General features: G+C 49.1%; 1 protein-coding gene across 1 annotated transcript; it reads right to left on the reverse strand.

Annotated features, from left to right (window-relative positions):
• Nucleotides 1–2,768: 2,768 nt before the first annotated feature.
• Nucleotides 2,769–26,952, reverse strand: LOC129713948 (ras-related C3 botulinum toxin substrate 1-like). Its single transcript, XM_055663364.1, has 7 exons — nt 26,737–26,952; nt 12,778–12,849; nt 11,965–12,082; nt 10,782–10,844; nt 8,820–8,979; nt 6,016–6,148; nt 2,769–4,620 (listed from the first exon to the last, which is right to left on the reverse strand). Exons 1-6 carry the CDS (start codon nt 26,769–26,771, stop codon nt 6,018–6,020), a joined length of 579 nt encoding a protein of 192 aa, XP_055519339.1. The 5' UTR covers nt 26,772–26,952; the 3' UTR covers nt 2,769–4,620; nt 6,016–6,017.

The raw sequence follows: 26,952 nt of genomic DNA on the forward strand, positions 1-26,952 counted from the left end.
GTGAGAACGTGCAAACTCCGTACAGACAGCACCCGCGGTCAGGATCGAACCCGGGTTCCTGCCGCGGCAACTCTACCGCTGCGCCACCGCATCTTGGGAAATGGGTTAGCGAGAAGGCAGGCGTTTACTCCCCCACCTCTCACCCCCGCCCTCGATCTATGTCAGCGGCTAATATTGTTGATACGAGATGGCAGCCCCGTGTAATGAGCTAATGGGGACCACTCTGTCCCTATTATATGATTGGAAATGTCAAGATGATTATCCTAGACCCTGAGAAAGTATTACGGCTCATTCAGCGGATTTTAACGCCTGTCCTTGGCAACAAAGCATACATCTCAGTTGCCGTGGAAACAAAATATAGCGGAGAAAATAAATTTTGCGTTACGAGTCAATGGCAAGAAATGACTGGGGTTCAACCTGCCCCTGCTCCTAGACTCCCAATGTCTTTCTCTCTGCCTCCAATGCCTAGCTGAGATACTGTATGTTCAGTTCAGTTCCGTTTAGTTTATTGTCACGTGTACCGAGGTACAGTGAAAAGCTTTTGTTGCGTGCTAACCAGTCAGCGGAAAGACAATACATGATTACAATCGAGCCGTCCACAGCGTACAGATACATGATAAGGGAAGCGTTTGTCCGAATTTTTGGAGCGGTGGGATTCTAAATGTCATTCCACTCCAGGGTTAACTACCCTTTACACAATCAGTATGGATGAAATCAGTCCTAAACCCCTGGAACATTGTGTTCTTTCAAACTGACAAAGAGTTCTTAGTCTTGGTTTAGTTTAGTTTAGAGATACAGCACGGAAACAGGCCCTTCAGCCCACCGAGTCCCTGCCGACCAGCGATCCCCGCACACTAACACTATCCTACACACACTCAGGGACATTTTACACATACACCAAGACAATTAACCTACAAACCCGCACGTCTTTGGATTCAGATTCAGATTCAATTTTAATTGTCATTGTCAGTGTACAGTACAGAGACAACGAAATGCATTTAGGGAGGAAACCGGAGCGCCCGGAGAAAACCCACGCAGGTCAGGGGGAGAACGTGCAAACTCCGTACAGACAGCGCCCGTGGTCGGGATCGAACCAGGGTCTCTGGCGCTGTGAGGCAGCAACTCTACCCGCTGCTCCACCGCGACTGCAATAGAGTCATACATCACAGAGACAGGCAGTTCAACCCAGCTCACCCATGTTGTAGGAACACAATTGTGGGTGTGGATCAGGGATGTAATGTCTATAAGGCGCTGGTCAGGCTGTATTTGGGGTACTGTGAGCAGTTTTTAGACACCATATCTGAGGAAGGATGTGCTGGCTCTGGAGAGGGTCCATATCATATGATGAGCATTTATCGGCACTGGGCCTGTACTCGCTGGAGTTGTAAAGAATGAAGAGGGGGACCTCATTGAAACGTACAGAACAGTGAAAGGCCTGGATAGAGTGGATGTGGAGAGGATGTTTCCACTTGTGGGGGAGTCTAGGACTAGAGGGCACAGTCTCAGAATTAAAGGGCGTTCTTTTAGGAAGGAGATCTTCTTATCGAGACCACACACAAGATTAGAACTTCTCGGCATCTGCATGCAATGGTATCTGACTTGTCGCTTCTTGTTCGGGGTGGTGGAAAGAATTGGTGGAATCAGGGCCACGAGTGAACGCTCTTCCCTTGACTCCATCACAAGAGATGAGGAGGAATTTCTTTAGACAGTGGGTGGTGAATCTGTGGAATTCATTGCCACAGGCGGCTGTGGAGGCCACAAGTCAGTGGATACATTTAAGGCACAGATAGATAGATTCTTGATTAGTACGGGTGTCAGGGGTTATGGGGAGAAGGCAGGAGAATTGGGTTGGGAGGGAGAGATAGATCAGCCATGATTGAATGGCGGAGTAGACTTGATGGGCCGAATGGTCTAATTCTGCTACTATCACTTATGACCTTATGATCAAGTGTACCCTGTCATCCAATCATGGCTGATCTTTCCTTCCCTCTCAACCCAATTCTCCTCTTCTCAATAGACAATAGGTGCAGGAGTAGGCCATTCGGCCCTTCGAGCCAGCACCGCCATTCATTCTGATCATGGCTGATCATCCCCGTTCCTGCCTTCTCCCCATATCCCCTGACTCCGCTATCTTTAAGAGTCCTATCTAGCTCTCCCCGTAACCACGGACTGGAAAACCAGATTGGACAACCAAACGGAGACAAGTTGGGCCACACCGTTTCAGAAGAGCTCATTTTATTAGAAAACAAAAAACCGGCATCAACAAAGGTGCTTGCTTTCAGACAGGTCGAAGCACAAGCACCAACCTCAAGTCCATATAACTCTTTTTCAAATAATATATACCGTGATTTAGCAGGTTGGCAACCGCATCAGAATCGTCGAGAAAGAAAGATGCAAGGACTATCCCCAGTGGAAGACCCACCAAGCTGGTGCAAGGAGGCACAAAACGATCTGGGTCAATCCTATCAGCGCAGCAGAGTTAAATGCCCCTGTCCCACTTAGGAAACCTGAACGGAAACCTCTGGAGACTTTGCGCCCCACCCAAGGTTTTCGTGCGGTTCCCGGGGGTTTTTGTTAGTCTCCCTACCTGCTTCCACTACTACCTCCGGCAACCACCTGCAACCTCCGGGAACCGCACGGAAACCTTGGGTGGGGAGCAAAGTCTCCAGAGGTTTCCGTTCAGGTTTCCTAAGTGGGACAGGGGAATAACCAGGAGACGTTTGAAACCCTGATGGGCAACATAACTGGGGGAAGATTAGGGTGGGGGGGGGGGAGGGGGGGGGGGGGGAGAACTTGCTGTATCCCCATCGGAAACCAACTCCGGAGATTCAAACGTCAAGGATCTCAAAAGGTCTAGGTCTCCCCAGGAGAGGAGGAGGAAAGAAATGTTTCCGATTGTATTAAAGACTTTGGCATTTTGCATCAGTGTTAATTGATGGATTTTATTTTGTGTTTTATTATATATTATCTGTACGTATTGAACTTACAAGCCTGGTAAGCTGCTGCAAGGAAGAATGTCACTGTTCCCTTGTTGGTACCTACAGCAATAAAACACCCTCGACTCTTTTGAAAGTGAAGTATGGCTTGCAGTAGTGAACTTTAAGAAGCTTTTGGGCTCAGGGCTATGCAGAGAATGCAAGCAGGTGTGATTGCTTTATCCTGGCATCCTGTTCAGCACAGCCGTGGTGGGCCGAAGGGCCTGTTCCTGTGCTGTATTTCCCCCCTGGATTCCCATCCCTTCTGCAAATCTACTGCAATCGTGTTAAAGGTGCAGGAAGGAACTGCAGGTGCTGGTTTACACCAAAGATAAGACACAGAATGCTGGAGTAACTCGGCGGGACAGGCAGCATCTCTGGGGAGAAGGAATGAATGGGTGACGTTTCGGGTCTAGTCTGAAGAAGAGCTTAGTTTAGTTTAGAGATACAGCGCGGAAACAGGCCCTTCGGCCCATCTAGTCTGCACCGACCACTGATCCCCGCACACTAACACTATCCTACACACACTAGGGACAATTTACATTTACCCCAAGCCAATTAACCTACAAATCTGTACGTCTTTGGAGTGTGGGAGGAAACCGAAGACCTCGGAGTAAAACCCATGCAGGTCACGGGGAGAACGTACAAACTCCGTACAGACAGCAGCCGTAGTCGGGATCGAACCCGGGTCTCCGACGCTGTGAGGCAGCAACTCTACCGCTGTGCCACCGGTCTCGATCCGAAACGTCACCCATTCCTTCTCTCCACAGATGCTGCCTGTCCTGCTGAGTTACTCCAACATCTTGTGGCAATCTGTTAAAAGCTCAATAATTGCAGGACGGTGCAAAAAAACGGAGCTAATTCGTTGATAGTTGATTGGAAATATATATTTTTTCAGTATTAAAAACCCTTTGCATGTCAAAAAATATTTTGCTTACAGGTATCTTGGCTTGATCGAAATTGGTGATGGAGGGCCCAGCAAGCAGAAGAAAATGATTTTAAAAATATATTTAGCTTCCCGTATTACGAAGGTATGTTACTCACACACTAAGATGTAAACTACTGCGATCTCAACTGATTGGCAAAGTGCACTCCTCCTGCTAAATTGAGTCGAGACTTAAGGGATGTCCCACTGTACGAGTAATTCAAGGGCTCTCCCAAGGTAAAAAAAAAATCAAACTCGTGGTAAGTATGTAGAATGTACATAGCGGGTACGTCGGAGCTCGGGGGCGTCTCTTAGCGGCTCGTAACGCTAACGGCAGGTAATCGGGAAACGCGGTAAGCTGGTGAAGACTTTTCAACATGGTGAAAAATGTCCACGAGAGCCCCGAGTACCTACAAGCGGCCGTTACCGTAATTCCCCGAGTTTGAATCAGGGGAAACTCGGGAGAACTCTTGAATTAGCTTGTACAGTGGGACAGCCCCTTAACATCAAATACACAAGCAAAAAATAGAAATTTATTTTGCGATCGACCTATAAATGTACAAAAAAAAACTTTGCAATGAAATACTTCTCCAGAAGAATCTTCTCAGTAAACCGTAACGTTACGATATAGAATATGGTACAGAAATTGCTTCGAAAATTGGCGTTAGGCTTGAAGAATGAACATTTGGTGAAATTCCTTGACTTGTGGCCTCCAAACAGCTGTAATGGTAAAAAAAAAGAAGAGTTACAGAGGTGTTGTGTAGTCTAATATTTTTATTAGTTTCATTTAGAGATACAGCGCGGAAACAGGCCCTTCGGCCCACCGAGTCCGTGCCGACCAGCGATCCCTGCACACTAACACTACCCCACACACACTGGGAACAATTTTACATTTATACAAAGTCAATTAGCCTGCAAACCTGTCCGACTTTGGAGTGTGGGAGGAAACTGGAGATCCCAGAGAAAACCCATGCAGGGTCACGGGGAGAATGTACAAACTTCGTACAGCCAGCACCAGTAGTCGGGATCGAACCCGGGTCCCTGGCGCTGTGAGGCAGCAACTCTACCGCTGCGCCCCTTGCGTTTATTGTCATGTGTACCGAGGTACAGTGAAAAGCTTTTGTTGCGTGCTATCCAGTCAACGGAAAGACAATACACGATTACAATCGAGCCGTCCACAGTGTACAGATACATGATAAGGGAATAATGTTTAGTGCAAGGTGAAGTCCTCGTGCAAGATAATACCCAATGCGTTAGGGATATGGGGAGAAAGCAGGAACGGGGTACTGATTCAGGATGATCAGCCACGATTATACTGAATGGTGGGTGCTGGCCTGAAGGGCCGAATGGCCTACTCCTGCACCTATTTTCTATGTTCCTGTGATGTCATACTCCATAGGGACATGGCCCGTAGTCAGGATCGAACCGGGTCTCTGGCGCTGGGAGGCAGCAGCTCTACCCGCTGCACCACAGTAGAAACATAGAAATTAGGTGCAGGAGTAGATGCCATTCGGCCCTTCGAGCCTGCACCGCCATTCAATATGATCATGGCTGATCATCCAACTCAGTATCCCGTACCTGCCTTCTCTCCATACCCTCTGATCCCCTTAGCCACAAGGGCCACATCTAACTCCCTCTTAAATATAGCCAATGAACTGGCCTCGACTACCCTCTGCGGCAGAGAGTTCCAGAGATTCACCACTCTCTGTGTGCAAAAAGTTCTTCTCATCTCGGTTTTAAAGGATTTCCCCCTTATCCTTAAGCTGTGACCCCTTGTCCAGGACTTGCTGCATCTAGCCTGTCCAACCCCTTAAGAATTTTGTAAGTTTCTATAAGATCCCCTCTCAATCTCCTAAATTCTAGAGAGTATAAACCAAGTCTATCCATCTTTCTTCATAAGACAGTCCTGACATCCCAGGAATCAGTCTGGTGAACCTTCTCTGCACTCCCTCTATGGCAATAATGTCCTTCCTCAGATTTGGAGACCAAAACTGTACGCAATACTCCAGGTGTGGTCTCACCAAGACCCTGTACAACTGCAGTAGAACCTCCCTGCTCCTATACTCATAGTAGAGAGATTTTAGAGTGGGCTTAGCCCAATGCAAAGCCACGTACCTTCAGAGTAGGAGGCAGCTCTTCTTGGACCTCTCCTCAGGAGCTGGGCAAAGCACGGCACGTATAGCTTCGTCGAACACAGTCTTTAGTCCCCGCTGGGTCAGGGCCGAGCACTCCAGGTACCTCATGGAGCCTTTCCCAAACGAGAGAGGAGAAACAAAAAATCAGCAGCTGCCTCGAACAAAGATCCTATAGCGAGCAAGATAGGCCACTCGACGAGAAAGACCTAGTACGGTCATGGGCAGATCCATGGGTGATTTTCAGCCCCATTTCCGTAACCGGATTCCATCTCTGCACCAAAGATCCCGTAGCGGAGCAAAGATACTAGTGTGGAGATGGAAGCCGTTACGGAAACATCCCCGTAAAAATAATAGTTATTTGGTTCCCCAACATCGGGAAAATCTTCTCATCTTTTACCCCTTAAAATTTTTTTAATTTGTTAAACTAGAGAGTATAGAAAGTGTTCCCCCACTAGAGAGCACGATTGTATTACACTGCGATACGGATCGGAGGGTCGTTACGGGTCGGGTGGGTCTAGTTACGGTAAAATGGATTTGACAAAAAGGCCCTACAACGTGATTACACTGCGTCAGTCCCGTTGCATTTAGCAGGAGTCCGCTCCGTTGCGTACTACACGTCAGCCCATTGCATTTAGCAGGAGTGGTCTATCTTGCTCCGCTATAGGATCCTTGACCTCGACAGTGGAGTAGTCACCGCCATTTTGGTGACCAAAGATCCCACAGCAGTCAGTGCTTGAGACCGGCACGGTGGCGCTGCCTCACTGCGCCAGAGACCCGCCTAGGTAGGTTCGATCCTGGCCTGTGGCGTTCGCACGTCCTCCCCGTGACCTGCGTGGGTTTCCTCCGGGTGCTCCGGTTTCCACCCACACTGGGCTTGTACACACTGGAGTTTAGACGGGTGAGAGGGGACCGTATTGAAACATATAAGATTATTAAGGGTTTAAGAAGGAACTGCAGATGCTGGAAAATCGAAGGTACACAAAAAAAGCTGGAGAAACTCAGCGGAGTGCAGCAGCATCTATGGAGCGAAGGAAAAATGATTAAGGGATTGGACACGCTAGACTGGCAGTGGTTCCCAACCTTTTTTTGGCCATGCCCCACCTAATCACCTCTAAAATCCTGATGCCCCCCCCCCCATGTGGTGATATATAATTCTTGTCATTTAAAAAGTGAACTCCGTTTCAGCTGAAGAAGCTTAAAACGCCAATACCTTGGTTGTAATAACTACACAATAAAGACCTTTTTTACCCCCAAAAAAATTATTTACTCAAAATAACATCTGAAACATAAACCACATATGTTTACCTGATGGAAAATCCTAAAAAATAAAAATCGAAAATTTTGGACCCAGACCTCCTCAGTCGCGCTCAATTGCCCCCCTTAAAAATCAAATTGCCCCCCAGTGGGGCGTACGCCCCACGTTGGGAACCACTGCGCTAGAGGAAGGAAACATGTTCCCAATGTTGGGGGAGTCCAGAACCAGGCTGCACCAGCAGAGCGCAGCCACCAGAGGGTAGTGTAGACCAGATGGCGGGCCACGCCAGGAGTCGGCATGGCTAACCGAGTCGCCAATGTCACTCACCAATATCTAACTAGTCAGAGGGTGGTGAATCTGTGGAATTCTTTGCCACAGAAGGCCGTGGAGGCCAAGTCAGTGATATTTTCAAGGCAGAGATAGATAGATTCTTGATTAGTACGGGAAGGCAGGAGAATGGGGTTAGAAGGGAGAGATAGACCAGCCGCGATTGAATGGCGGAGTAGACTTGATGGGCCGAATGGCCTAATTCTGCACCAATCACTTAGGAACTTAATAAGAAAGTCTTGCAGAATGCAATAAAGCAATTTTTTTTTTTAAAAGATGGAACTCTGAAAATGTGTGGGAAAACTTTAAAAAATCTGTAAGACATCACAGCAGATGCTGGTTTAAATCGAAGGTAGATACAAAATGCTGGAGTAACTCAGCGGGACAGGCAGCATCTCTGGAGGGAAGGAATGGGCGACGTTTCGGGTGGAGACCCTTCTTCAGACTGAGAGTCAGGGGAGGGGGCGGGACAGAGATAGAATGTAGGTGGTGACAGTCAGAAGAACTGGGAAGGGGGAGGAGATGGAGAGAGAGGGAAAGCAAGGGCTACTTGAAGTTAGAGAAGTCGTTGTTCCTACCGCTGGGGTGCAAGCTGCCCAAGCCAAATACGAGGTGCTGTTCCTCCAATTTGCGCTGGGCCTCGCTCTGACAATGGAGGAGGCCCAGGACAGAAAGGCAGGAAACATGTTCCCGATGTTGGGGGAGTCCAGAACCAGGGGCCACACACACACAGTTTAAGAATAAGGAGTAAGCCATTTAGAATGGAGACGAGGAAACACTTTTTCCACACAGAGAGTGGTGAGTCTGTGGAATTCTCTGCCTCAGAGGGCGGTGGAGGCCAGTCCTCTGGATACATTCGAGAGAGAGCTAGATAGGGCTCTTAAAAATAGCGGAGTCAGGGGATATGGGGAGAAGGCAGGAACGGGGTACTGATTGGGGATGATCAGTTATGATCACATTGAATGGCGGTGCTGGCTCGAAGGGCTGAATGGCCTACTCCTACACCTATTGTCTATTGTCTATAGACAGAAAGGTCAGTGTGGGAATGGGAGGGGGAGTTGAAGTTCTAGGCCACCGGGAGATCAGGTAGGTTAAAACGGACTGAGCGGAGGCTGCAAGAGATTGTTCTGTTATTGGGATAGAGGCAGAGAAACACTCCTGAGTCTGGAGCGGGTCTACATGTGTGGGGTGATGCAACCTACCGATCTCCTTGGTCATGGCCAGTCCTTGTGGGTAGGTGATGGGAGCCAGCTTCTTCTCCTTCAGCTTCTCAATGGTGTCCTTGTCGTCCCTCAGATCCAGCTTGGTGCCCACCAGGATGATGGGGGTGCTTGGGCAGTGATGCCGCACCTCGGGGTACCACTGTAGCACGAAGGGGTAGAGCCATCAGCTAACCTGTGCCCCCTGCCCATCCCCATCCCCCCCCCCTCCCCTGGCAACCAACCCCCCCGCTCCCCTGGCAACCTCCCCCCTCCCCCCCCCTCCCCTAGCAACCAACCTCCCCCCTCCCCTGGCAACCAACCTCCCCGCTCCCCTGGCAACCAACCACCCCCCTCCCCTAGCAAACCAACCCTGGCCCCACCACCCCCTCCCCTGGCAACCCACCTCCCCCCTCCCCCAACCCTCCCCTGGCAACCAACCACCCCCTCCCCTGGCAACCAACCTCTCCCCTCCCGCTCCCCCCTCCCCTAGCAACAACCACCCCCCCTCCCCCCTAGCAACCAACCTCCCCCCTCCCTAGCAACCAACCACCCCCCTCCCCTAGCAACCAACCACCCCCCTCCCCTAGCAACCAACCTCCCCCCTCCCCTGGCAACCAACCACCCCCCCTGGCAACCAACCCCCCCTCCCCCTGGCAACCAACCCCCCTCCCCTGGCAACCCCGCTCCCCTGGCAACCACCACCCCCCCCCCTCCCCTAGCAACCAACCCCCCCGCTCCCCTGGCAACCAACCACCCCCCGCTCCCCTGGCAACCAACCACCCCCCTCCCCTAGCAACCAACCACCCCCCCTCCCCTGGCAACCAACCACCCCCCCCCGCTCCCCTGGCAACCAACCCACCCCCCCCCTCCCCTGGCAACCAACCAACCCCCCGCTCCCCTAGCAACCAACCACCCCCCTCCCCTGGCAACCAAACCCCCCCCAACCAACCACCCCCTCCCCTGGCAACCAACCTCCCCCCTCCCCTGGCAACCAACCACCCCCCTCCCCTGGCAACCAACCACCCCCCTCCCCTGGCAACCAACCTCCCCGCTCCCCTGGCAACCAACCACCCCCCTCCCCTAGCACCACCAACCACCCCCCTCCCCTAGCAACCAACCTCCCCCCTCCCCTGGCAACCAACCACCCCCCTCCCCTGCCCACCCCTCCTGCCTTGTCCAAGGCAGCGTTAGATTCGACACTTGGGGTGTTGAATGCACGGTGGCGCAGCGGTAGAGTTGCTGCCTCACAGCGCCAGAGATAACAGGTTCGACCCCGACTACGGGTGCTGTCTGTACGGCGTTTGTACCTTCTCCCCGTGACCTGCGTGGGTTTTCTCCGGGTGCTCCGGTTTCCTCCCACACTCCAAAGATACAGGTTTGTAGGTTGATTGGTTTCAGTAAAAATTGTAAATTGTCCCTAGTGTGTGTGTAGGATATGTGTTAGTGTGCGGGGATCGCTGGTCGGCACAGACTAGGTGGGCCGAAGGGCCTGTTTCTGTGCTGTATCTTTAAATTAAACAAAAACGAAACATGCCAGAAGAATTTCGCTGTGCAGATTTTTTTTAGATTTTTTAGATTTTTACAGATACAGCATGGAAACAGGCCCTTCGGCCCATCGAGTCCGCACCGACCAGCGTTCCCTGCACACTAACACTATCCTACACACATGAGGGACAATTTTACATTTACGAAAAGCCAATGAACCTACAAATCTGTATGTCTTTGGAAACCGAAGATCTCGGAGAAAACCCACGCAGGTCACGGGGAGAACGTGCAAACTCCGTACAGTCAGCACACATAGTCGGGATGGAACCCGGGTCTCCGCTACTGTGAGGCAGCAACTCTACCGCTGCGCCGCCGTGCCGCCCTAAATCGCCACAATTGAGGCACGATCGAGCCATTAGCGCGTACTTGGAGCGCTGAGAACCCACCACCCACGCCACGAAACGTGACGAAACTCACCTTGGCGCGAACGTTCTCGAACGACGCAGGACTGACCAGCGAGAAACAGATCAAGAACACGTCCTAGAAAGAGAGGAAGACCAGGTTAATTCCCGGGATAGCGGGATCGACTGGGCTTAAATTCACCAGAATTTAGACGGACGAGAGGGGATCATATGGAAACAAATAAAATTCTTAAGGGATTGGAACGGCTAGATGCAGGAGAAATGTTATTGACGTGGGTTTTTCTCCGAGATCTTTGGTTTCTTCCCACACTTCTTCCCAAAGACGTACAGGTTTGGGGGTAAATTGGCTTGATGTTATTGTAAACCTGCCCTAGTGTATGTAGGACAGTGTTAATGTGCGGGGTTTCGCTGGTCGGCACGGACTCGGAGGGCCGAAGGGCCTGTTACCGCGCTGTCTCTCAAAACTAAACTGCACTAGACTAGCGTGAATGGGTGAATGAGGGTCGCCATGGACTCAGAGGGCCGAAGGGCCTGTTTCCGTGCTGTATCTCGAGCTGGAAAGGAGGTGGGACTGGAAAAGGGTTTCAGGTGAAGGTGATGGATTGGCAGGTCGGTGTACTAAGTGCGGAAAGGAGATAGAAGCATTGGAGTCAGAGAGAAGGGCCTGCTGTTCCACGTACAATTTTGGTCGCCTAATTATAGGAAGGATGTCAACAAAATAGAGAGAGTACGGAGGAGATTTACTAGAATGTTGCCTGGGTTTCAGCAACTAAGTTACAGAGAAAGGTTGAACAAGTTAGGGCTTTATTCTTTGGAGCGCAGAAGGTTAAGGGGGGACTTGATAGAGGTTTTTAAAATGATGAGAGGGATAGACAGAGTTGACGTGGAAAAGCTTTTCCCACTGAGAGTAGGGAAGATTCAAACAAGGGGACATGACTTGAGAATTAAGGGACTGAAGTTTAGGGGTAACATGAGGGGGAACTTCTTTACTCAGAGAGTGGTGGCTGTGTGGAATGAGCTTCCAGTGAAGGTGGTGGAGGCAGGTTCGTTTTTATCATTTAAAAATAAATTGGATAGTTATATGGACGGGAAGGGAATGGAGGGTTATGGTCTGAGCGCAGGTATATGGGACTAGGGGAGATTATGTGTTCGGCACGGACTAGAAGGGTCGAGATGGCCTGTTTCCGTGCTGTAATTGTTATATGGTTATATGGTTCTGGGTAAGGGGGTGTACGCACTGTTTGTGGGTAGGAGAGAGGCCGGAGTCTGTCATAGTCTTCTTGTCCAGCTGTATCCCACAGCCCCAGGTTCACCGGCTTCCCATCCACCATAACATTGGCTGAGTAGTTGTCGAACCTGTCGTGAAACACAAATAGAATTGTAACACAATAAAATGATGACGAAAGGGTAACAGGACATCTGTTTATCTACCATGGGGTGGGATTGAGATGTGTTTGTTGATCTGTGTTTAGTTTAGTTTAGTCTTAATTCAGAGATACAGCGCGGAAACAGGCCCTTCGGCCCTCCGAGTCCGTGCCGACCAGCGATCCCCGCACACTAACACTATCCTACACCCACTAGGGACAATTTTACATTTACACCAAGCCAATTAACCTACAAACCTGCACGTCTTTGGAGCGTGGGGGGGATTGAAGATCTCGGAGAAAACCCACGTGGGTCACAGGGAGAACGTGCAAACTCCATACAGACAGCACCCGTAGTCGGGATCGAACCCATATCTCTGGGGATGCAAGCACTGTAAGACGCGTCACGGACTTTCGGAGGAGCATGGTTCATAATTATTACTTTAAAGCCTATTTGGAAGAAGGAAAAAAAGTGCCTGCAACTCCCCCCCACACACACACACATCCCTACACCCAGTGGAGAAGGGGAATTCGACAAAGGCAGCCAACTAGTTGGTGCTGAGAGGAGCAGGAAAACAAGGGTGCAATGAGTGGGCCCAGTGGACGTCTCCTGTGGGCCCCTGGATGCAGAGTTAGTGGTTCTTTCTGGGACTACTGTGTTGCCCGCGCGCACACCCAGGTACTTACACAGTTGGGATGTACTCGCCAGGAAATGCGTTTGTCGTGTAGCTGATCAAGAGGCAGGTTTTACCCACAGCTCTGCGATGGAAAAGAAAAACAGTTATCAAAATGTGATCTTAACAAACAGTGGCTGTGTTTTGATCACGGGTCAGACATCTTGACCACACCCGGTGGCCATTTTGCCTTTGCCAGTAACCATTTTAGACCATGCCGGCAGCCATCTTAACCACACGGTGGCCATTTTGCCCTGGCCGTCAGCCATCTTGACTACGCAGGCAGCCATTTTAGACCACGCCGGCAGCCATTTTAGAACACGCCGGCAGCCATTTTGCCCTGAACCAAACCCACAACTCATTTTGAGCTCCACCTCACGCCTCAGGCAAAGGGCAGGGGGCGCGTGTCGACGGGATGACATCTTCTTGGCGAGGCATTAGACCGCAAAACATGCACACAAGTAGTACCCATCGGAATTTGAGAAAAGGAGGCCACAGATTCCTTGTCGTTCTGGGAAACAGATAATTGCTCACTCGACAACGACATTGAAGGTAGTCGACCGTGTACAGATTGGCCGCAAACTTCCTAAAACAGTAGCAAAATTGGAGAAGTATCTAATTGTGTGTGAAATACCATGGAATGTCCCAAGACACCATGTCAATGGTGACAGACACAGAGTGCTGGAGTAACTCAGCGGGTCAGGCAGCATCTGTGGAGAACATGGATAGGTGACGTTTCACAGAGTGCTGGAGTAACTCAGCGGGTCAGGCAGCATCTGTGGAGAACATGGATAGGTGACGTTTCACAGAGTGCTGGAGTAACTCAGCGGGTCAGGCAGCATCTGTGGAGAACATGGATAGGTGACGTTTCACAGAGTGCTGGAGTAACTCAGCGGGTCAGGCAGCATCTGTGGAGAACATGGATAGGTGACGTTTCACAGAGTGCTGGAGTAACTCAGCGGGTCAGGCAGCATCTGTGGAGAACATGGATAGGTGACGTTTCACAGAGTGCTGGAGTAACTCAGCAGGTCAGGCAGCATCTGTGGAGAACATGGATAGGTGACGTTTCACAGAGTGCTGGAGTAACTCAGCAGGTCAGGCAGCATCTCTGGAGAACATGGATAGGTGACGTTTCACAGAGTGCTGGAGTAACTCAGTGGGTCAGGCAGCATCTGTGGAGAGACGTTTCGGGTCAAGTCTGAAGAAGGGTCTCGACCCGAAACGTCACCCATTCCTTCTCTCCAGACATGCCACTAATCACATTACCTAACTGTGGAATGTTTAAGAAAGAACTGCAGATGCTGAAAAAATCGAAGGTTGACCAAAAATGCTGGAGAAACTCAGCTGGTGAGGCAGCATCTGACAAAGGCCTGGATAGAGTGGATGTGGAGAGAGTCTAGGACCAGAGGGAACAGCCTTGGAATAAAAGGATGTTCTTTTTGGAAGGAGATGAGGAGGAATATCTTTAGGCAGAGGGTAATGAATTCCTAGCCACTGCGGAGGCCAAGTCAATGGATATTTTTAAGAGAGAGATAGACAAGATTGTTGTAGAGGAAGGAACTGCAGATGTGGTTTAAACCGAAGATAGACACAAAATGCTGGAGTAACTCAGCTGGACAGGCAGCATCTCTGAAGAGAAGGAATGGGTGACGTTTCAGGTCGAGACCCTTCTCCTGACTTCTGATAGATAGATTCTTGATTAGTACGGGCGTCAGGGGTTAGGAGGGAGAGATAGATCAGCCATGGTTGAATGGTGGAGTAGACCAGATGGGCCGAATGGCCTAATTTTTCTCCAATCACTTGGACAATTTACAATCTTACCGAAGCCAATTAACCTACAAACCCGCACGTCTTTGGATCGTGGGAGGAAACCGGAGCACCCGGAGAAAACCCACGCAGGTCACGGGGAGTACGTGCAAACTCCGTACAAACAGCACCCGTGGTCGGGATCGAACCCGGGTCTCCGGCGCTGTGAGGCAGCAGCTCTACCCGCTGCACCACCGTGCCGGACTAGATTTAATTGGCACAAACGAATTGCAAAATGACAATGACACAACAGAACAAGGTCCAGGATATGCTTGGAGAGAGATGAGGAAGCAAAAAGGGGAAGTTCACCTCGATGACGCAAAGGAATTTTTCAAATTTTACAAAGCTAACTTGGAATGTTAAAACTCAGGCCATTTAGTTTAGTTTAGTTTGGAGATACAGCGCGGAAACAGGCCCCTTCGGCCCACCGAGTCCGCGCCGACCAGCGGTCCCCGCACACTAACACTATCCTACACACACACACACGTTAGGGACAATTTTACATTTACACCAAGCCAATTAACCTACAAACCTGTACGTCTTTGGGGTGGGGGAGGAAACCGGAGCACCCGGAGAAAACCACGCAGGTCACGGGGAGAACGTACAGACAGCACCCGTAGTCGGGATGGAACCCGGGTCTCTGGCGCTGTGAGGCAGCAACTCTACCACTGCCCCACCAACACCAATTCTTCAACATATCTCTCCCATTGTTATGCTAAAGAACACAACATCCCCCCCCCCCCCCCCCCCACGTCCTTTAATGCCTTTGCCAAAATAAGGAATTTTTTTTAAAAATGGTTCGCTTTTAGAAAACATTTCTATAGACACCATTTAAAATACTTCCCTCTTTAAGCAAAACACAACCCCCATTGTACTCCTACCTTCTTCTTCAGTACAGATTATTAAATGTTCTTTGTTTCCTGTTTGTTCTTTGTTTCCAGACTGATTCCTGGGATGTCAGGACTGTCTTATGAAGAAAGACTGGATAGACTTGGTTTATACTCTCTAGAATTTAGGAGATTGAGGGGGGATCTTGTAGAAACTTACAAAATTCTTAAGGGGTTGGACAGGCTAGATGCAGGAAGATTGCTCCCGATGTTGGGGAAGTCCAGGACAAGGGGTCACAGCTTAAGGATAAGGGGGGAATCCTTTAAAACCGAGATGAGAATAACTTTTTTCACGCAGAGAGTGGTGAATCTCTGGAACTCTCTGCCACAGAGGGTAGTTGAGGCCACACAGTTCATTGGTTATATTAAAGAGGGAGTTAGATGTGGCCCTTGTGGCTAAAGGGATCAGAGGGTATGGAGAGAAGGCAGGTACGGGATACTGAGTTGGATGATCAGCCATGATCATATTGAATGGCGGTGCAGGCTCGAGGGGCCGAATGGCCTGCTCCTGCACCTAATTTCTATGTTTCTATGTTTCTATGTTTCTCGTTAGCCGCCCGCAGGGAAGGTTCAACTCATATGTTCTTTGGGATGAGGTTGTTCTCGTGGCTGGCCTGTCTCGTGCCTTCTGCTCTTATCTCTGACCTTTGTTTCAACCATCTGGCCAACAAAAACATCCCTCGCCCATGTCCACCTTTGTCCTCCCTCTCCTCTCTTCAAGTTTTCTTCCATATATTACAACCCAGCTGAGGAAGGGTCCGGACCTGAACGTTTTCGTGCAGTTTTGGTCTCCAAATTTGAGGAAGGACATTCTTGCTATTGAGGGAGCCCAGCGTAGGTTCACCAGGTTAATTCCCGGGATGGCGGGACTGTCATATGCTGAGAGAATGGAGCGTCTGGGCTTGTACACACTCTGGAATTTAGAAGGATGAGAGGGTGTCTTATTGAAACATATAAGATTATTCAGGGTTAAGAGGCAGGAAACATGTTCCCGATGTTGGGGAAGTCCAGAACCAGGGGCCACACACAGTTTAAGAATAAGGAGTAAGCCATTTAGAACGGGAATGAGGAAACACTTTTTCCTCACAGAGAGTGGTGAGTCTGTGGAATTCCCTGCCTTAGGTGGAGGCCGGTTCTTTGGAAGCTTTCAAGAGAGAGTTAGATAGGGCTCTTAAAGATAGTGGAGTCAGGGGATATGGGGAGAAGGCAGGAACGGGGTACTGATTGGGGATGATCAGCCATGATCACATTGAATGGCGGTGCTGGCTCGAAGGGCCGAATGGCCTACTCCTGCACCTGTTGTCTATTGAAACATCGCCCTAACCGCGTGGGTGTCAGTGGTCAGACGGGCTGCTGAGAACAAAGGGGAAAATTGGGCACAGCATGTAATACCTCGTAACTTCCTTGGCGCCCTTTAGGTGGCAAACCTTCGCATACCTTAAAGAATCTACAGTGGTCATGATGGCGCAGCGGTAGAGTTGCTGCCTTACAGCGAATGAAGCGCCAGAGACCCGGGTTCGATCCCGACTACGGGTGCTGAGTGGACGGAGTTTGTACGTTCTCCCCGCAACCTGCGTGAAGTTTTTTTCTCCCAAATCTTCGGTTTCCTCCCACGTTCCAAAGACGGACAGATTTGTAGGTTAATAGGCTTGGTAAATATGAAAACTGTCCCTGGTGGGTGTAGGATAGTGTTAATGTGCGGGGATCGCTGGTCGGCACGGACCCTGGTGGGCCGAAGGGCCTGTTTCCGCGCCGAATCTTTAAACTAAACTAAACGGAAAATCTCACTGTGGTTTCACAGAGTGCTGGAGTAACTCAGCGGGTCAGGCAGCATCTGTGGAGAACATGGATAGGTGACGTTTCACAGAGTGCTGGAGTAACTCAGCGGGTCAGGCAGCATCTGTGGAGAACATGGATAGGTGACGTTTCACAGAGTGCTGGAGCACTGGGTCAGGCAGCATCTAGTGCCTGTTTCCGTGCTGTATGTGTAAACTAAACTAAACCTCGATATGACAGAGGCAGTTTTTTTCTTCCTCTCTTTCCCAGCTTGGCCGGAAGAGCAGTCAGTTTAAAAGTTGCAACAGTGTAAGAGGGCAGGGTGGTTTTACAGCGAGTTTCTTCCTGTTGGAGATAAGGTGTGGTAAGAAACAAACGCTCAAACAGCCTCTGGAACTGCCTCGAAGCAGCGGAATTCAGTTTAGTTTAGTTTAGTTTTGAGATACAGCGCGGAAACAGGCCCTTCGGCACACCGAGTCCATGCAGACCAGCGATCCCCGCACACTAACACTATCCTACACATACTGGGGACAATGTACAATTTTCACCAAAGCCAATTAACCTACAAACACGCACGTCTTTGGAGTGTGGGGGGAAACCGGAGCGCCCGGAGAAAACCCACGCGGGTCACGGGGAGAACGTGCAAACTCCACACAAACAGCACCGGGAGTCAGGATTGAACCGGGGTCTCTGGCGCTGTGAGGCAGCAACTCTACCACTGCGCCACTCATCCTTCAGGTAGAGGTCGAGGAAAAGGCATGAGGATTTATTCGGGGTGATTTATTATTGCCACGAGTCCCAAAAATACTGTGAAAAGCTTTATGTGCTGCAAGTCAGGTCAAATCATACACACACACACACAAGTTTCATCAAGCAACAAATACCAGGGGGCAGAATATAGTTTTCGGCTTTATAGCTTTAGTTACTGCAGAAAAGTGCAAGGTCTGCAATGAGGTAGGTTGGAAGATTGGGACTACATCCTTAGTTTACAGGGTCTGCTCCAACCAGCGATCCCCGCACACATATGCCCCTGTCCCACTTAGGAAACCTGAACGGAAACCTCTGGAGACTTTGCGCCCCACCCAAGGTTTCCGGGCGGTTCCCGGAGGTTTTTGTCAGTCTCCCTGCCTGCTTCCACTACCTGCAACCTCCGGCAACCACCTGCAACCTCCGGGAACCGCACGGAAACCTTGGGTGGGGCGCAAAGTCTCCAGAGGTTTCCGTTCAGGTTTCCTAAGTGGGACAGGGGCATAAGACTGTCCTACACGCACTAGTGAACATTTACAATTTTATACCAAGCCAAGTAACCAACAAACCTGCACGTCTTTGGAGTGTGGGAGGAAACCGGAGCACCTGGAGGAAACCCACACAGCTCCAGGGAGAACCTGCAAACTCCGTACAGACAGCACCCAAGGTCAAAATTGAACCTTGGTCTCTGGCGCTGTGAGGCAGCAGCTTTAGCAGTTGAGCCATTAATGGCTCTTAATGCCCTTAAATGATATTAATATAGAATGTAATATTCATCTTACAAAATCGTCCAATAATCTAGAAAATCTGCCAATCCAGTAACCCTGTGGTCACAAGTGTGTGGAGACCAAGATTAGTGCGGGTGTCAGGGGTTACGGGGAGAAGGCAGGAGAATGGGGTTGGGAGGGAGAGATAGATCAGCCATGATTCAATGGTGGAGTAGACTTGATGGGCCGAATGGCCTAAATCTGCTCCTATCACTTATGATCTTATCAAGGATTTATATAACCATATAACCATATAACAATTACAGCACGGAAACAGGCCATCTCAACCCTTCTAGTCCGTGCCGAACACATAATCTCCCCTAGTCCCATATACCTGCGCTCAGACCATAACCCTCCATTCCCTTCCCATCCATATAACTATCCAATTTATTTTTAAATGATAAAAACGAACCTGCCTCCACCACCTTCACTGGAAGCTCATTCCACACAGCCACCACTCTCTGAGTAAAGAAGTTCCCCCTCATGTTACCCCTAAACTTCAGTCCCTTAATTCTCATGTCATGTCCCCTTGTTTGAATCTTCCCTACTCTCAGTGGGAAAAGCTTTTCCACGTCAACTCTGTCTATCCCTCTCATCATTTTAAAAACCTCTATCAAGTCCCCCCTTAACCTTCTGCGCTCCAAATGAATAAAGCTATAAAACCACAGTTGCCAGGGATGGATAGATAATTCCAATAAATGCTGTTCAGTACCTTTGGCAAATGAAACGGAGAGTTTAATACAAAATTAAACATTACAGTATGTTCATGGGGGAAATAAAAGTCAGATTTTCTAATAGAATTGGTATGCAAAGGGAAACTCAAACGTGGGCGGGGCATTTGTAACGTACAGGGTAAGCTGACTTCAGTCTTAAAACTTGGAGAGGTTTTAGGGAACTTCTCGCTACAGCTGCAGATGTTGAACAGGAAACACTGCCGAGTTAGAAACAAAATGTTTGTTATGTGTAAACTAAACTAAACCTCGAGTAACTCAGCGGGACAGGCAGCGTCTCTGGAGAGAAGGAGTTGGAGGAAGGGTCTCGACCCGAAACGGCACCCATCCCTTCTCTCCAGAGATGCTACCAGTCCCAGCATCTTGCATCTATCTTTTCATTTTACACAGAATCAGACAGACAGAGTGTTCAAGAAGGAACTGCGGATGCTGGAAAATCGATGGTGGACTAAATTGCTGGAGAAACTCAGCGGGTGAGGCAGCATCTATGGAGCGAAGGAAACCTTCGCTCCATAGATGCTGCCGCACCCGCTGAGTTTCTCCAGCAATTTTGTCCACCTTCAGGGCTAGTATGGACTTGATGTGCTGAAGGGCCTCCAACCATGCAATAAGAATTCTTGGAAGGGTAAACCAGCTTGTGCGTTTCAGGCCAGAGGCAGCAGAGTCTGGCGTGCAAGATTTAACAAGCTTGTTTGTGTTATTTAGGTGCTGGGGTGAGGTTACAGTTAAGGTTTTCAAGAGGGATTCTCTGCAGGATACTCCATTTGAAGTTTGTTGTCATCCGGACTAACACATCTTCTTCCGCTTGCTAACTAAGCAACTTCAATAAAAGACTGTTTCAAGTGTCTGAAGGCATTGTTGACGAGAAACACTTCGACACGGCTCAGACTTTGATAAGCACGAGGTTAATAAAGGCACATACACAAGGAACCATTTATCTTTAAGAAAGAAACATAGAAACATAGCAATAGGTGCAGGAGTAGAGGCCATTCGGCCCTTCGAGCCTGCACCACCATTCAATATGACCATGGCTGATCATCCAACTCAGTATCCTGTACCTGCCTTCTCTCCATACCCCCTGATCCCTTTAGCCACAGGGACCACATCTAACTCCCTCTTAAATATAGCCAATGAACTGTGGCCTCAACTACCTTCTGTGGCAGAGAATTCTGTGTAAAAAATGATTTTCTCATCTCGGTCCTAAAAGACTTCCCTCTTATCCTTGAACTGTGACCCCTAGTTCTGAGCTTCCCCAACATTGGGAATAATCTTCCTGCATCTAGCCTGTCCAACCCCTTAAGAAGTCTGAAGAAAGGTTTCGGCCCGAAACGTTGCCTATTTCCTTCGCTCCATAGATGCTGCTGCACCCGCTGAGTTTCTCCAGCTTTTTTGTGTACATTAAGAATATTGTTGCGTGCTAACCAGTCAGCGGAAGGACAATGCATGTTTAAGAAAGAACTGCAGATGCTGGAAAAATCGAAGGTGGACAAAAGTGCTGGAGAAACTCAGCGGGTGAGGCAGCATCTATGGAGCGAAGGAATAGGTGACATTTCGGGTTGAGACTGATCAGTCTGAAGAAGGGTCTCGACCCGAAATGTCACCTATTCCTTCGCTCCATAGACGCTGCCTCACCCGCTGAGTTTCTCCAGCACTTTTGTCCACCTTCGATTTTTCCAGCATCTGCAGTTCTTACTTAAACATGCATTGTCCTTCCGCTGACTGGTTAGCACGCAACAAAAGGCTTTTCACTGTACCTAGGTACACGTGACAATAAACTAAGTTGAACGATTTACAGATCATATGCAAAACTGACAAGTTGTGCCAAATGGCTTACTGGCAGTATGTTTAAACCACGGTGGAATGTTTTATACAAGCCGGGGCATTTTATATAATGTAAGATATGTTGTGAAATGAGGGAAATGGGGCCGTCTGTTCATGTTGGTATCTAGGCTGGAGTTACTGCATGGTTTATCATCACACAGGATAAAATACCACAGAGACCCGGGTTCGATCCTGACCACGGGTGCTGTCTGTACGGAGTTTGTACCTTCTCCATGTGACCCGCGTGGGTTTTAGAAACATAGAAACTAGGTGCAGGAGTAGGCCATTCAGCCCTTCGAGCCTGCACCGCCATTCAATATGATCATGGCTGATCATCCAACTCAGTATCCCGTACCTGCCTTCTCTCCATACCCCCTGATCCCCTTAGCCACAAGGGCCACATCTAACTCCCTCTTAAATATAGCCAATGAACTGTGGCCTCGACTACCCTCTGCGGCAGAGAGTTCCAGAGATTCACCACTCTCTGTGTGAAAAAAGTTCTTCTCATCTCGGTTTTAAAGGATTTCCCCCTTATCCTTAAGCTGCGACCCCTTGTCCTGGACTTCCCCAACATCGGGAACAATCTTCCTGCATCTAGCCTGTCCAACCCCTTAACGATTTTGTAAGTTTCTATAAGATGCCCTCTCAATCTTCTAAATTCTAGAGAGTATAAACCAAGTCTATCCAGTCTTTCTTCATAAGACAGTCCTGACATCCCAGGAATCAGTCTCCGGGTGCTCCGGTTTCCGCCCACACTCCAAAGACGTACAGGTTTGTAGGTAAATTGGATCGGTAAAATTGTAAATTGTCCCTAGTGTGCTAGTGTGCGTGGTGATTGCTGGTCGGCATGGACTCGGTGGGCAGAGGGGACTATTTCTGTGCTGAATCTCTGAACTGAACTAAACTGAACTGAAATGGAAAAAAAGTACTTTGGGACATTCTCGGGGTGATGAAAGGTGCTTTTTTTTCAAACTGAAACGGCAACGAGTGCTTGTTTTCTGCAGGGTTTAAGCAGAAGTTAGACTGCATGGGGCAGCAAGCAGCTCAGTACCTAGTCTCGGCGGAAGTGCTAGCTTCCTGGCAAGCTGTCTGCTTATCTACTGGGGTTTAGAAGCTGATGGAGTTCACGCCCTCAACGTTACACCATCGCAACCCAATTCAACGAGTCTGTGTCGGGAGGAACTGCAGATGCTGGTTTACACCGAAGATAGACACAAAATGCTGGAGTAACTCTGCGGGACAGGCAGCATCTCTGGAGAGACAACATCTCGGGGTCCACACCTTTCTTCAGACTGAGAGTCAGGGGAAAGGGAAACTGGAGATATGGAGGGGCAAGGTGTGAAAACGACGGATCAAAGCAGGCGATGGGCAAGGAAATGTAGAATGGCTCATTGTTGGCTGAGGGGAAGTGACAAAGAGGCTGTGTACACACAGTAAAATGAATCAGGAGGTTGGTGAAACTGGTCGGTGGGGGGGAGGGGGTACAGTTAGAGTTAGTTAGAGTTAGAGAAATCAATATTCATGTTGTAGGCAAAATATTGTGTTAAAGAAAATCTAACATTGGAGGGTGATGGCTGAATATTTTCTACTTCCTGCCTTTAACTGTGTTCAGATCAAAACACGCCCTTCTTCAGAGATCATATGTGTTGGAAGGAACTGCAGATGCTGGTTTACACCCAAGATAGAGGCAAAGTGCTGGAGTAACTCAGCGGGACAGGAGGCAGCTCTGGAGAGAAGGAACGGGTGACATTTCAATAGACAATAGACAACAGGTGCAGGAATAGGCCATTCGGCCCTTCGAGCCAGCACCACCATTCAATGTGATCATGGCTGATCATCCCCAATTCCTGCCTTCTCCCCATATCCCCTGACTCCGCTATTTTTAAGAGCCCTATCTAGCTCTAGCTCTCTGTTGAAAGCATCCAGAGAACCGACCTCCACAGACTGTTTTGGGTCTGCAACTCATTGTCACCGAGCCCACAGCTAACAATGGCATGTTGCCTTTAACATGGCTTCTTTTCCGGATATCATACCACACCACCGCCTCTATCTCCAAGTCTCCCTCTCCCCCAACTCTCAGTCTGAAGAAGAAGGGTCCCGACCCAAAACGTCGCCCATTCCTTTCAGGAACTGCAGATGCTGTGTCAAAAAAAAGACACAGCGTGCTGGAGTAACTGAGCGGGCCAGGCGACATCTTTGGGGAACAATTGATAGGCACTGTTTCAGGGTGGGACCCTTCTTCTTCATTTGAAGGTGGTGTTACGACTTGTAAAAGACATCTGGACAGAAATAGGGAAGGAAAGGGTTTAGAGTGTGAATAGACAATACACAATAGGTGCAGGAGTAGGCCATTCGGCCCTTCGAGCCAGCACCGCCATCCAATGTGATCATGGCTGATCATCCCCAATCAGTACCCCATTCCTGCCTTCTCCCCATATCCCCTGACTCCGCCATCTTTAAGAGCCCTATCTAGCTCTCTCTTGAAAGCATCCAGAGAACCTGCCTCCACCGCCCTCTGAGGCAGACAATTCCACAGACTCACCACTCTCTGTGAGAAAAAGTGTTTCCTCGTCTCCGTTCTAAACGGCTTAGCCCTTATTCTTAAACTGTGTGTGGCCCCTGGTTCTGGATTCCCCCAACATCAGGAACATGTTTCCTGCCTCTAGCGTGTCCAAACCCTTAATAATCTGACATGTTTCAATAAAATCCCCTCTCGTCCAATGGGCCAAATGGGGCTAGCCCAGAATGGGCAAGGTGGGCCGAAGGGCCTGTTTCCATGCTGTACAACTTCATGGTTGGTCAGGTATAACCCAACACCCTATCCAATTCCTAAACATTCCTCAGAACACTGTCCACATGGAGCAGTGGCTCAGATGGGGAGGAGCCCCATCTTGTTACAAACCATCCTCATTCAGCTAACACAGACCTATTAAAGATTAAAGAAAAAAATAATAATAATTTTGCATTTCACTACTTCTGGATTCGAACAGTCGCAGAGTCATGGAGCAGGGAAACAGGCCATTCGGCCCAACGCATCTAGACTGAGTTGCCCCATCCATTCTAGCCCCATTTGCCCACATCTTTCCCCATCCACAGCCTTGGGGGACAGGGCTAGTTACATCAGAGGGGCAGAGTTACACACAGCAAGACCCAATAAAGTGCAAGGAGAGAAATGGATTTTCATGGGAGGGGGTTGGTGGGAGGAATGAAATTAAATATTATGCAGGGACTGCACTGAGAATGGGGAGGGGGTGGTAAAGGAACTTGAGGGGGGGTGGGGGGGGGGGGTGGGGGAGGGAATGGGGGAAGGGGAAGATAAGGGAAGGGGGGGGGCAAGGAATAGCAGCGAATTGTAGACGCAGCCCAGACCATCACACACACAAACCAACCTCCCTTCCATCGACTCCATCTAAACCACACGCAGCCTCGGCAAGGCCAGCAGCGTAATCAAGGACCAGTCGCACCCTGGTCACTCCCTCTTCTCCCCTCTCCCATCGGGCAAGAGGTACAGAAGTGTGAAAACGAACACCTCCAGATTCAGGGACAGTTTCTTCACCAGCTGTTATCAGGCAACTGAACCATCCTACCACAACCAGAGAGCGGTGCTGAACTACTATCCACCTCATTGGTGACCCTCGCACTATCTTCGATCAGACTTTGCTGGCTTTACCTTGCACTAAACGTTATCCCCTTATCATGTATCTGTACACTGCAAGTGTCTCGATTGTAATCGTGAATTGTCTTTCCGCTGACTGGTTAGCACGCAACAGAAACTTTTCACTGTACTTCGGGAAGTGACAATAAACTAAACTGAACCTACGGGGAATAAGAGGGGTGCGAGATGCAGGAACTTGAGGGAGAGGGGGAGGACTTGGGGGAAGGGTCAGAAAATGAGGAAGGAGGGGTGGGGGGGGAGAAGATATTGATTTTCAGTTTTTACACCCATCCAAAATCAACTCCTTCTGATCAAGTGCAAAATCTTTTCATCCTAACATCCGCCCAAGTCTATCGAGGTTGTAGAGACTTTAAAATGTCCACCAGATCTTGCCCGCTCCTTCTTGTAGGCCATAGAATCTAAACGAGAAGGCGATTTTTTAAAAATTGCGACCACATTCAACTAAACTTGTTGGATGTGTGAGGAAAAGATAGTTCAATTTCTGGAAGCCACGAGTGTGGGTTGGTGCGTGTTGCAATTCTCAAGTACGTCAGAGGTTTCAGGCGAAACGCTCAAGAAGGAACTGCCAATGCTGGTTTAAATCGGGGACGGACACAAAATGCTGGAGTAACTCAGCGGGACGGGCAGCATCTGTGGAGAGAAGGAATGTGGGACGTTTCGGGTCGGGTCTGAAGAAGGGTCTCGACCCGAAACGTCACCCATTCCTTCTCCCCAGAGACGCTGCCTGTCCCGCTGAGTTACTCTATCTTCAGTAGTTTTAGATCCTTATATCACTCTCTGTCGGAAGCCAATGTGTTCATTACCTGTATAAGGCAATTATAAGTGATAGGAGCAGAATTAGGCCATTCGGCCCATCAAGTCTACTCCGCCATTCAATGATGGCTGACCTATCTCTCCTAACCCCCATAACCCCTGACACCCATACTAATCAAGAATCTATCTATCTCTGCCTTAAAAATATCCACTGACTTATGGCCTCCACAGCCGTCTGTGTGGCAATGAGTTCCACAGATTCACAGGTACACAAAAATGCTGGAGAAACTCAGTGGGTGCGGCAGCATCTATGGAGCGAAGGAAATAGGCGACGTTTCGGGCCGAACTCCTTCTTCAGTTTCACCACCCTCTGGCTAAAGAAATTCCTCCTCATCTCCTTCCTAAAAGAACGTCCTTTAATTCTGAGGCTGTGACCTCCTTTAGAATCGCACTTGTAGTTTCGTTATTGTAACACCAAAGAGAAGAAAAAAAACTGCTCAAGTATTTCTAAGCTGACTTAAAGCAAACGGTGCCAGGGTATTTTAATCTGCTGTCTAATCCAATCATTAAAAACAGATGGGGAGCATATATATACGCTCCAGAGAGGCAGATGTGGAAAATGAGACACAGAGAGAGAGAGGGGGGGGGGGTGGATTCAGACACAAAGATTAGAAATTGTTTCCAGCCCACTAAATATTATAGTGGGAATTTTTCTTTTTGTAACAAGAGAGGGTAAATGTCATCGAGTAACCGCAAACAGAAATGCTGAGAAAAGGGGAAACTCAAGAGGAAGATTTTTATTTTTCTTAAGCTCATCTTCCAACACATATAACATGACACAACAAAAACAAAAATCTCTTTTGTCAGAAGAATTGACACCCCAATTTCCACTGCCCCTCAAGATTAAGTAACAGGGACACAGGGAAGGTGGGGGGGGGGGGGGGGGGGGGGAGAAAACTTTTTACCAACTTTTAACAAACTTTTTATGAACTTTTGAAGTGCACTTACCCATCTCCCACCACCACACATTTAATTGCCTGCATTTCTTCAGATGAGGTTTCAACGTCTGCGGGTGGCTGCCCCAGTCGAAGAGGAGGGGAGAACAAAATTAAAAGCTCGGGAAGAGATGAGAGGAGTAGAGAGAGAGACTGCAAATTAGACAGATCCCAAGCAAGTTGCACACAGCCGGTACCACCCAAACAGCACTGCAGGCCAACTAACTTT

The sequence above is a fragment of the Leucoraja erinacea genome, chromosome 37 (assembly GCF_028641065.1).
Source record: "Leucoraja erinacea ecotype New England chromosome 37, Leri_hhj_1, whole genome shotgun sequence".
NCBI classification, from domain to species: domain Eukaryota; kingdom Metazoa; phylum Chordata; class Chondrichthyes; order Rajiformes; family Rajidae; genus Leucoraja; species Leucoraja erinaceus.

What these genes read in the sequence shown, in the direction of transcription:
- LOC129713948 (XM_055663364.1), bottom strand. Translation starts at nt 26,771, where the DNA reads ATGCAGGCAATTAAATGTGTGGTGGTGGGAGATGG. An exon ending in TGTGTGGTGGTGGGAGATGG is followed by an intron (nt 12,850 to 26,736) that starts GTAAGTGCACTT and finishes TTTCCATCGCAG; the next exon opens with AGCTGTGGGTAAAACCTGCC. An exon ending in TCGAGAACGTTCGCGCCAAG is followed by an intron (nt 8,980 to 10,781) that starts GTGAGTTTCGTC and finishes TTCGTGCTACAG; the next exon opens with TGGTACCCCGAGGTGCGGCA.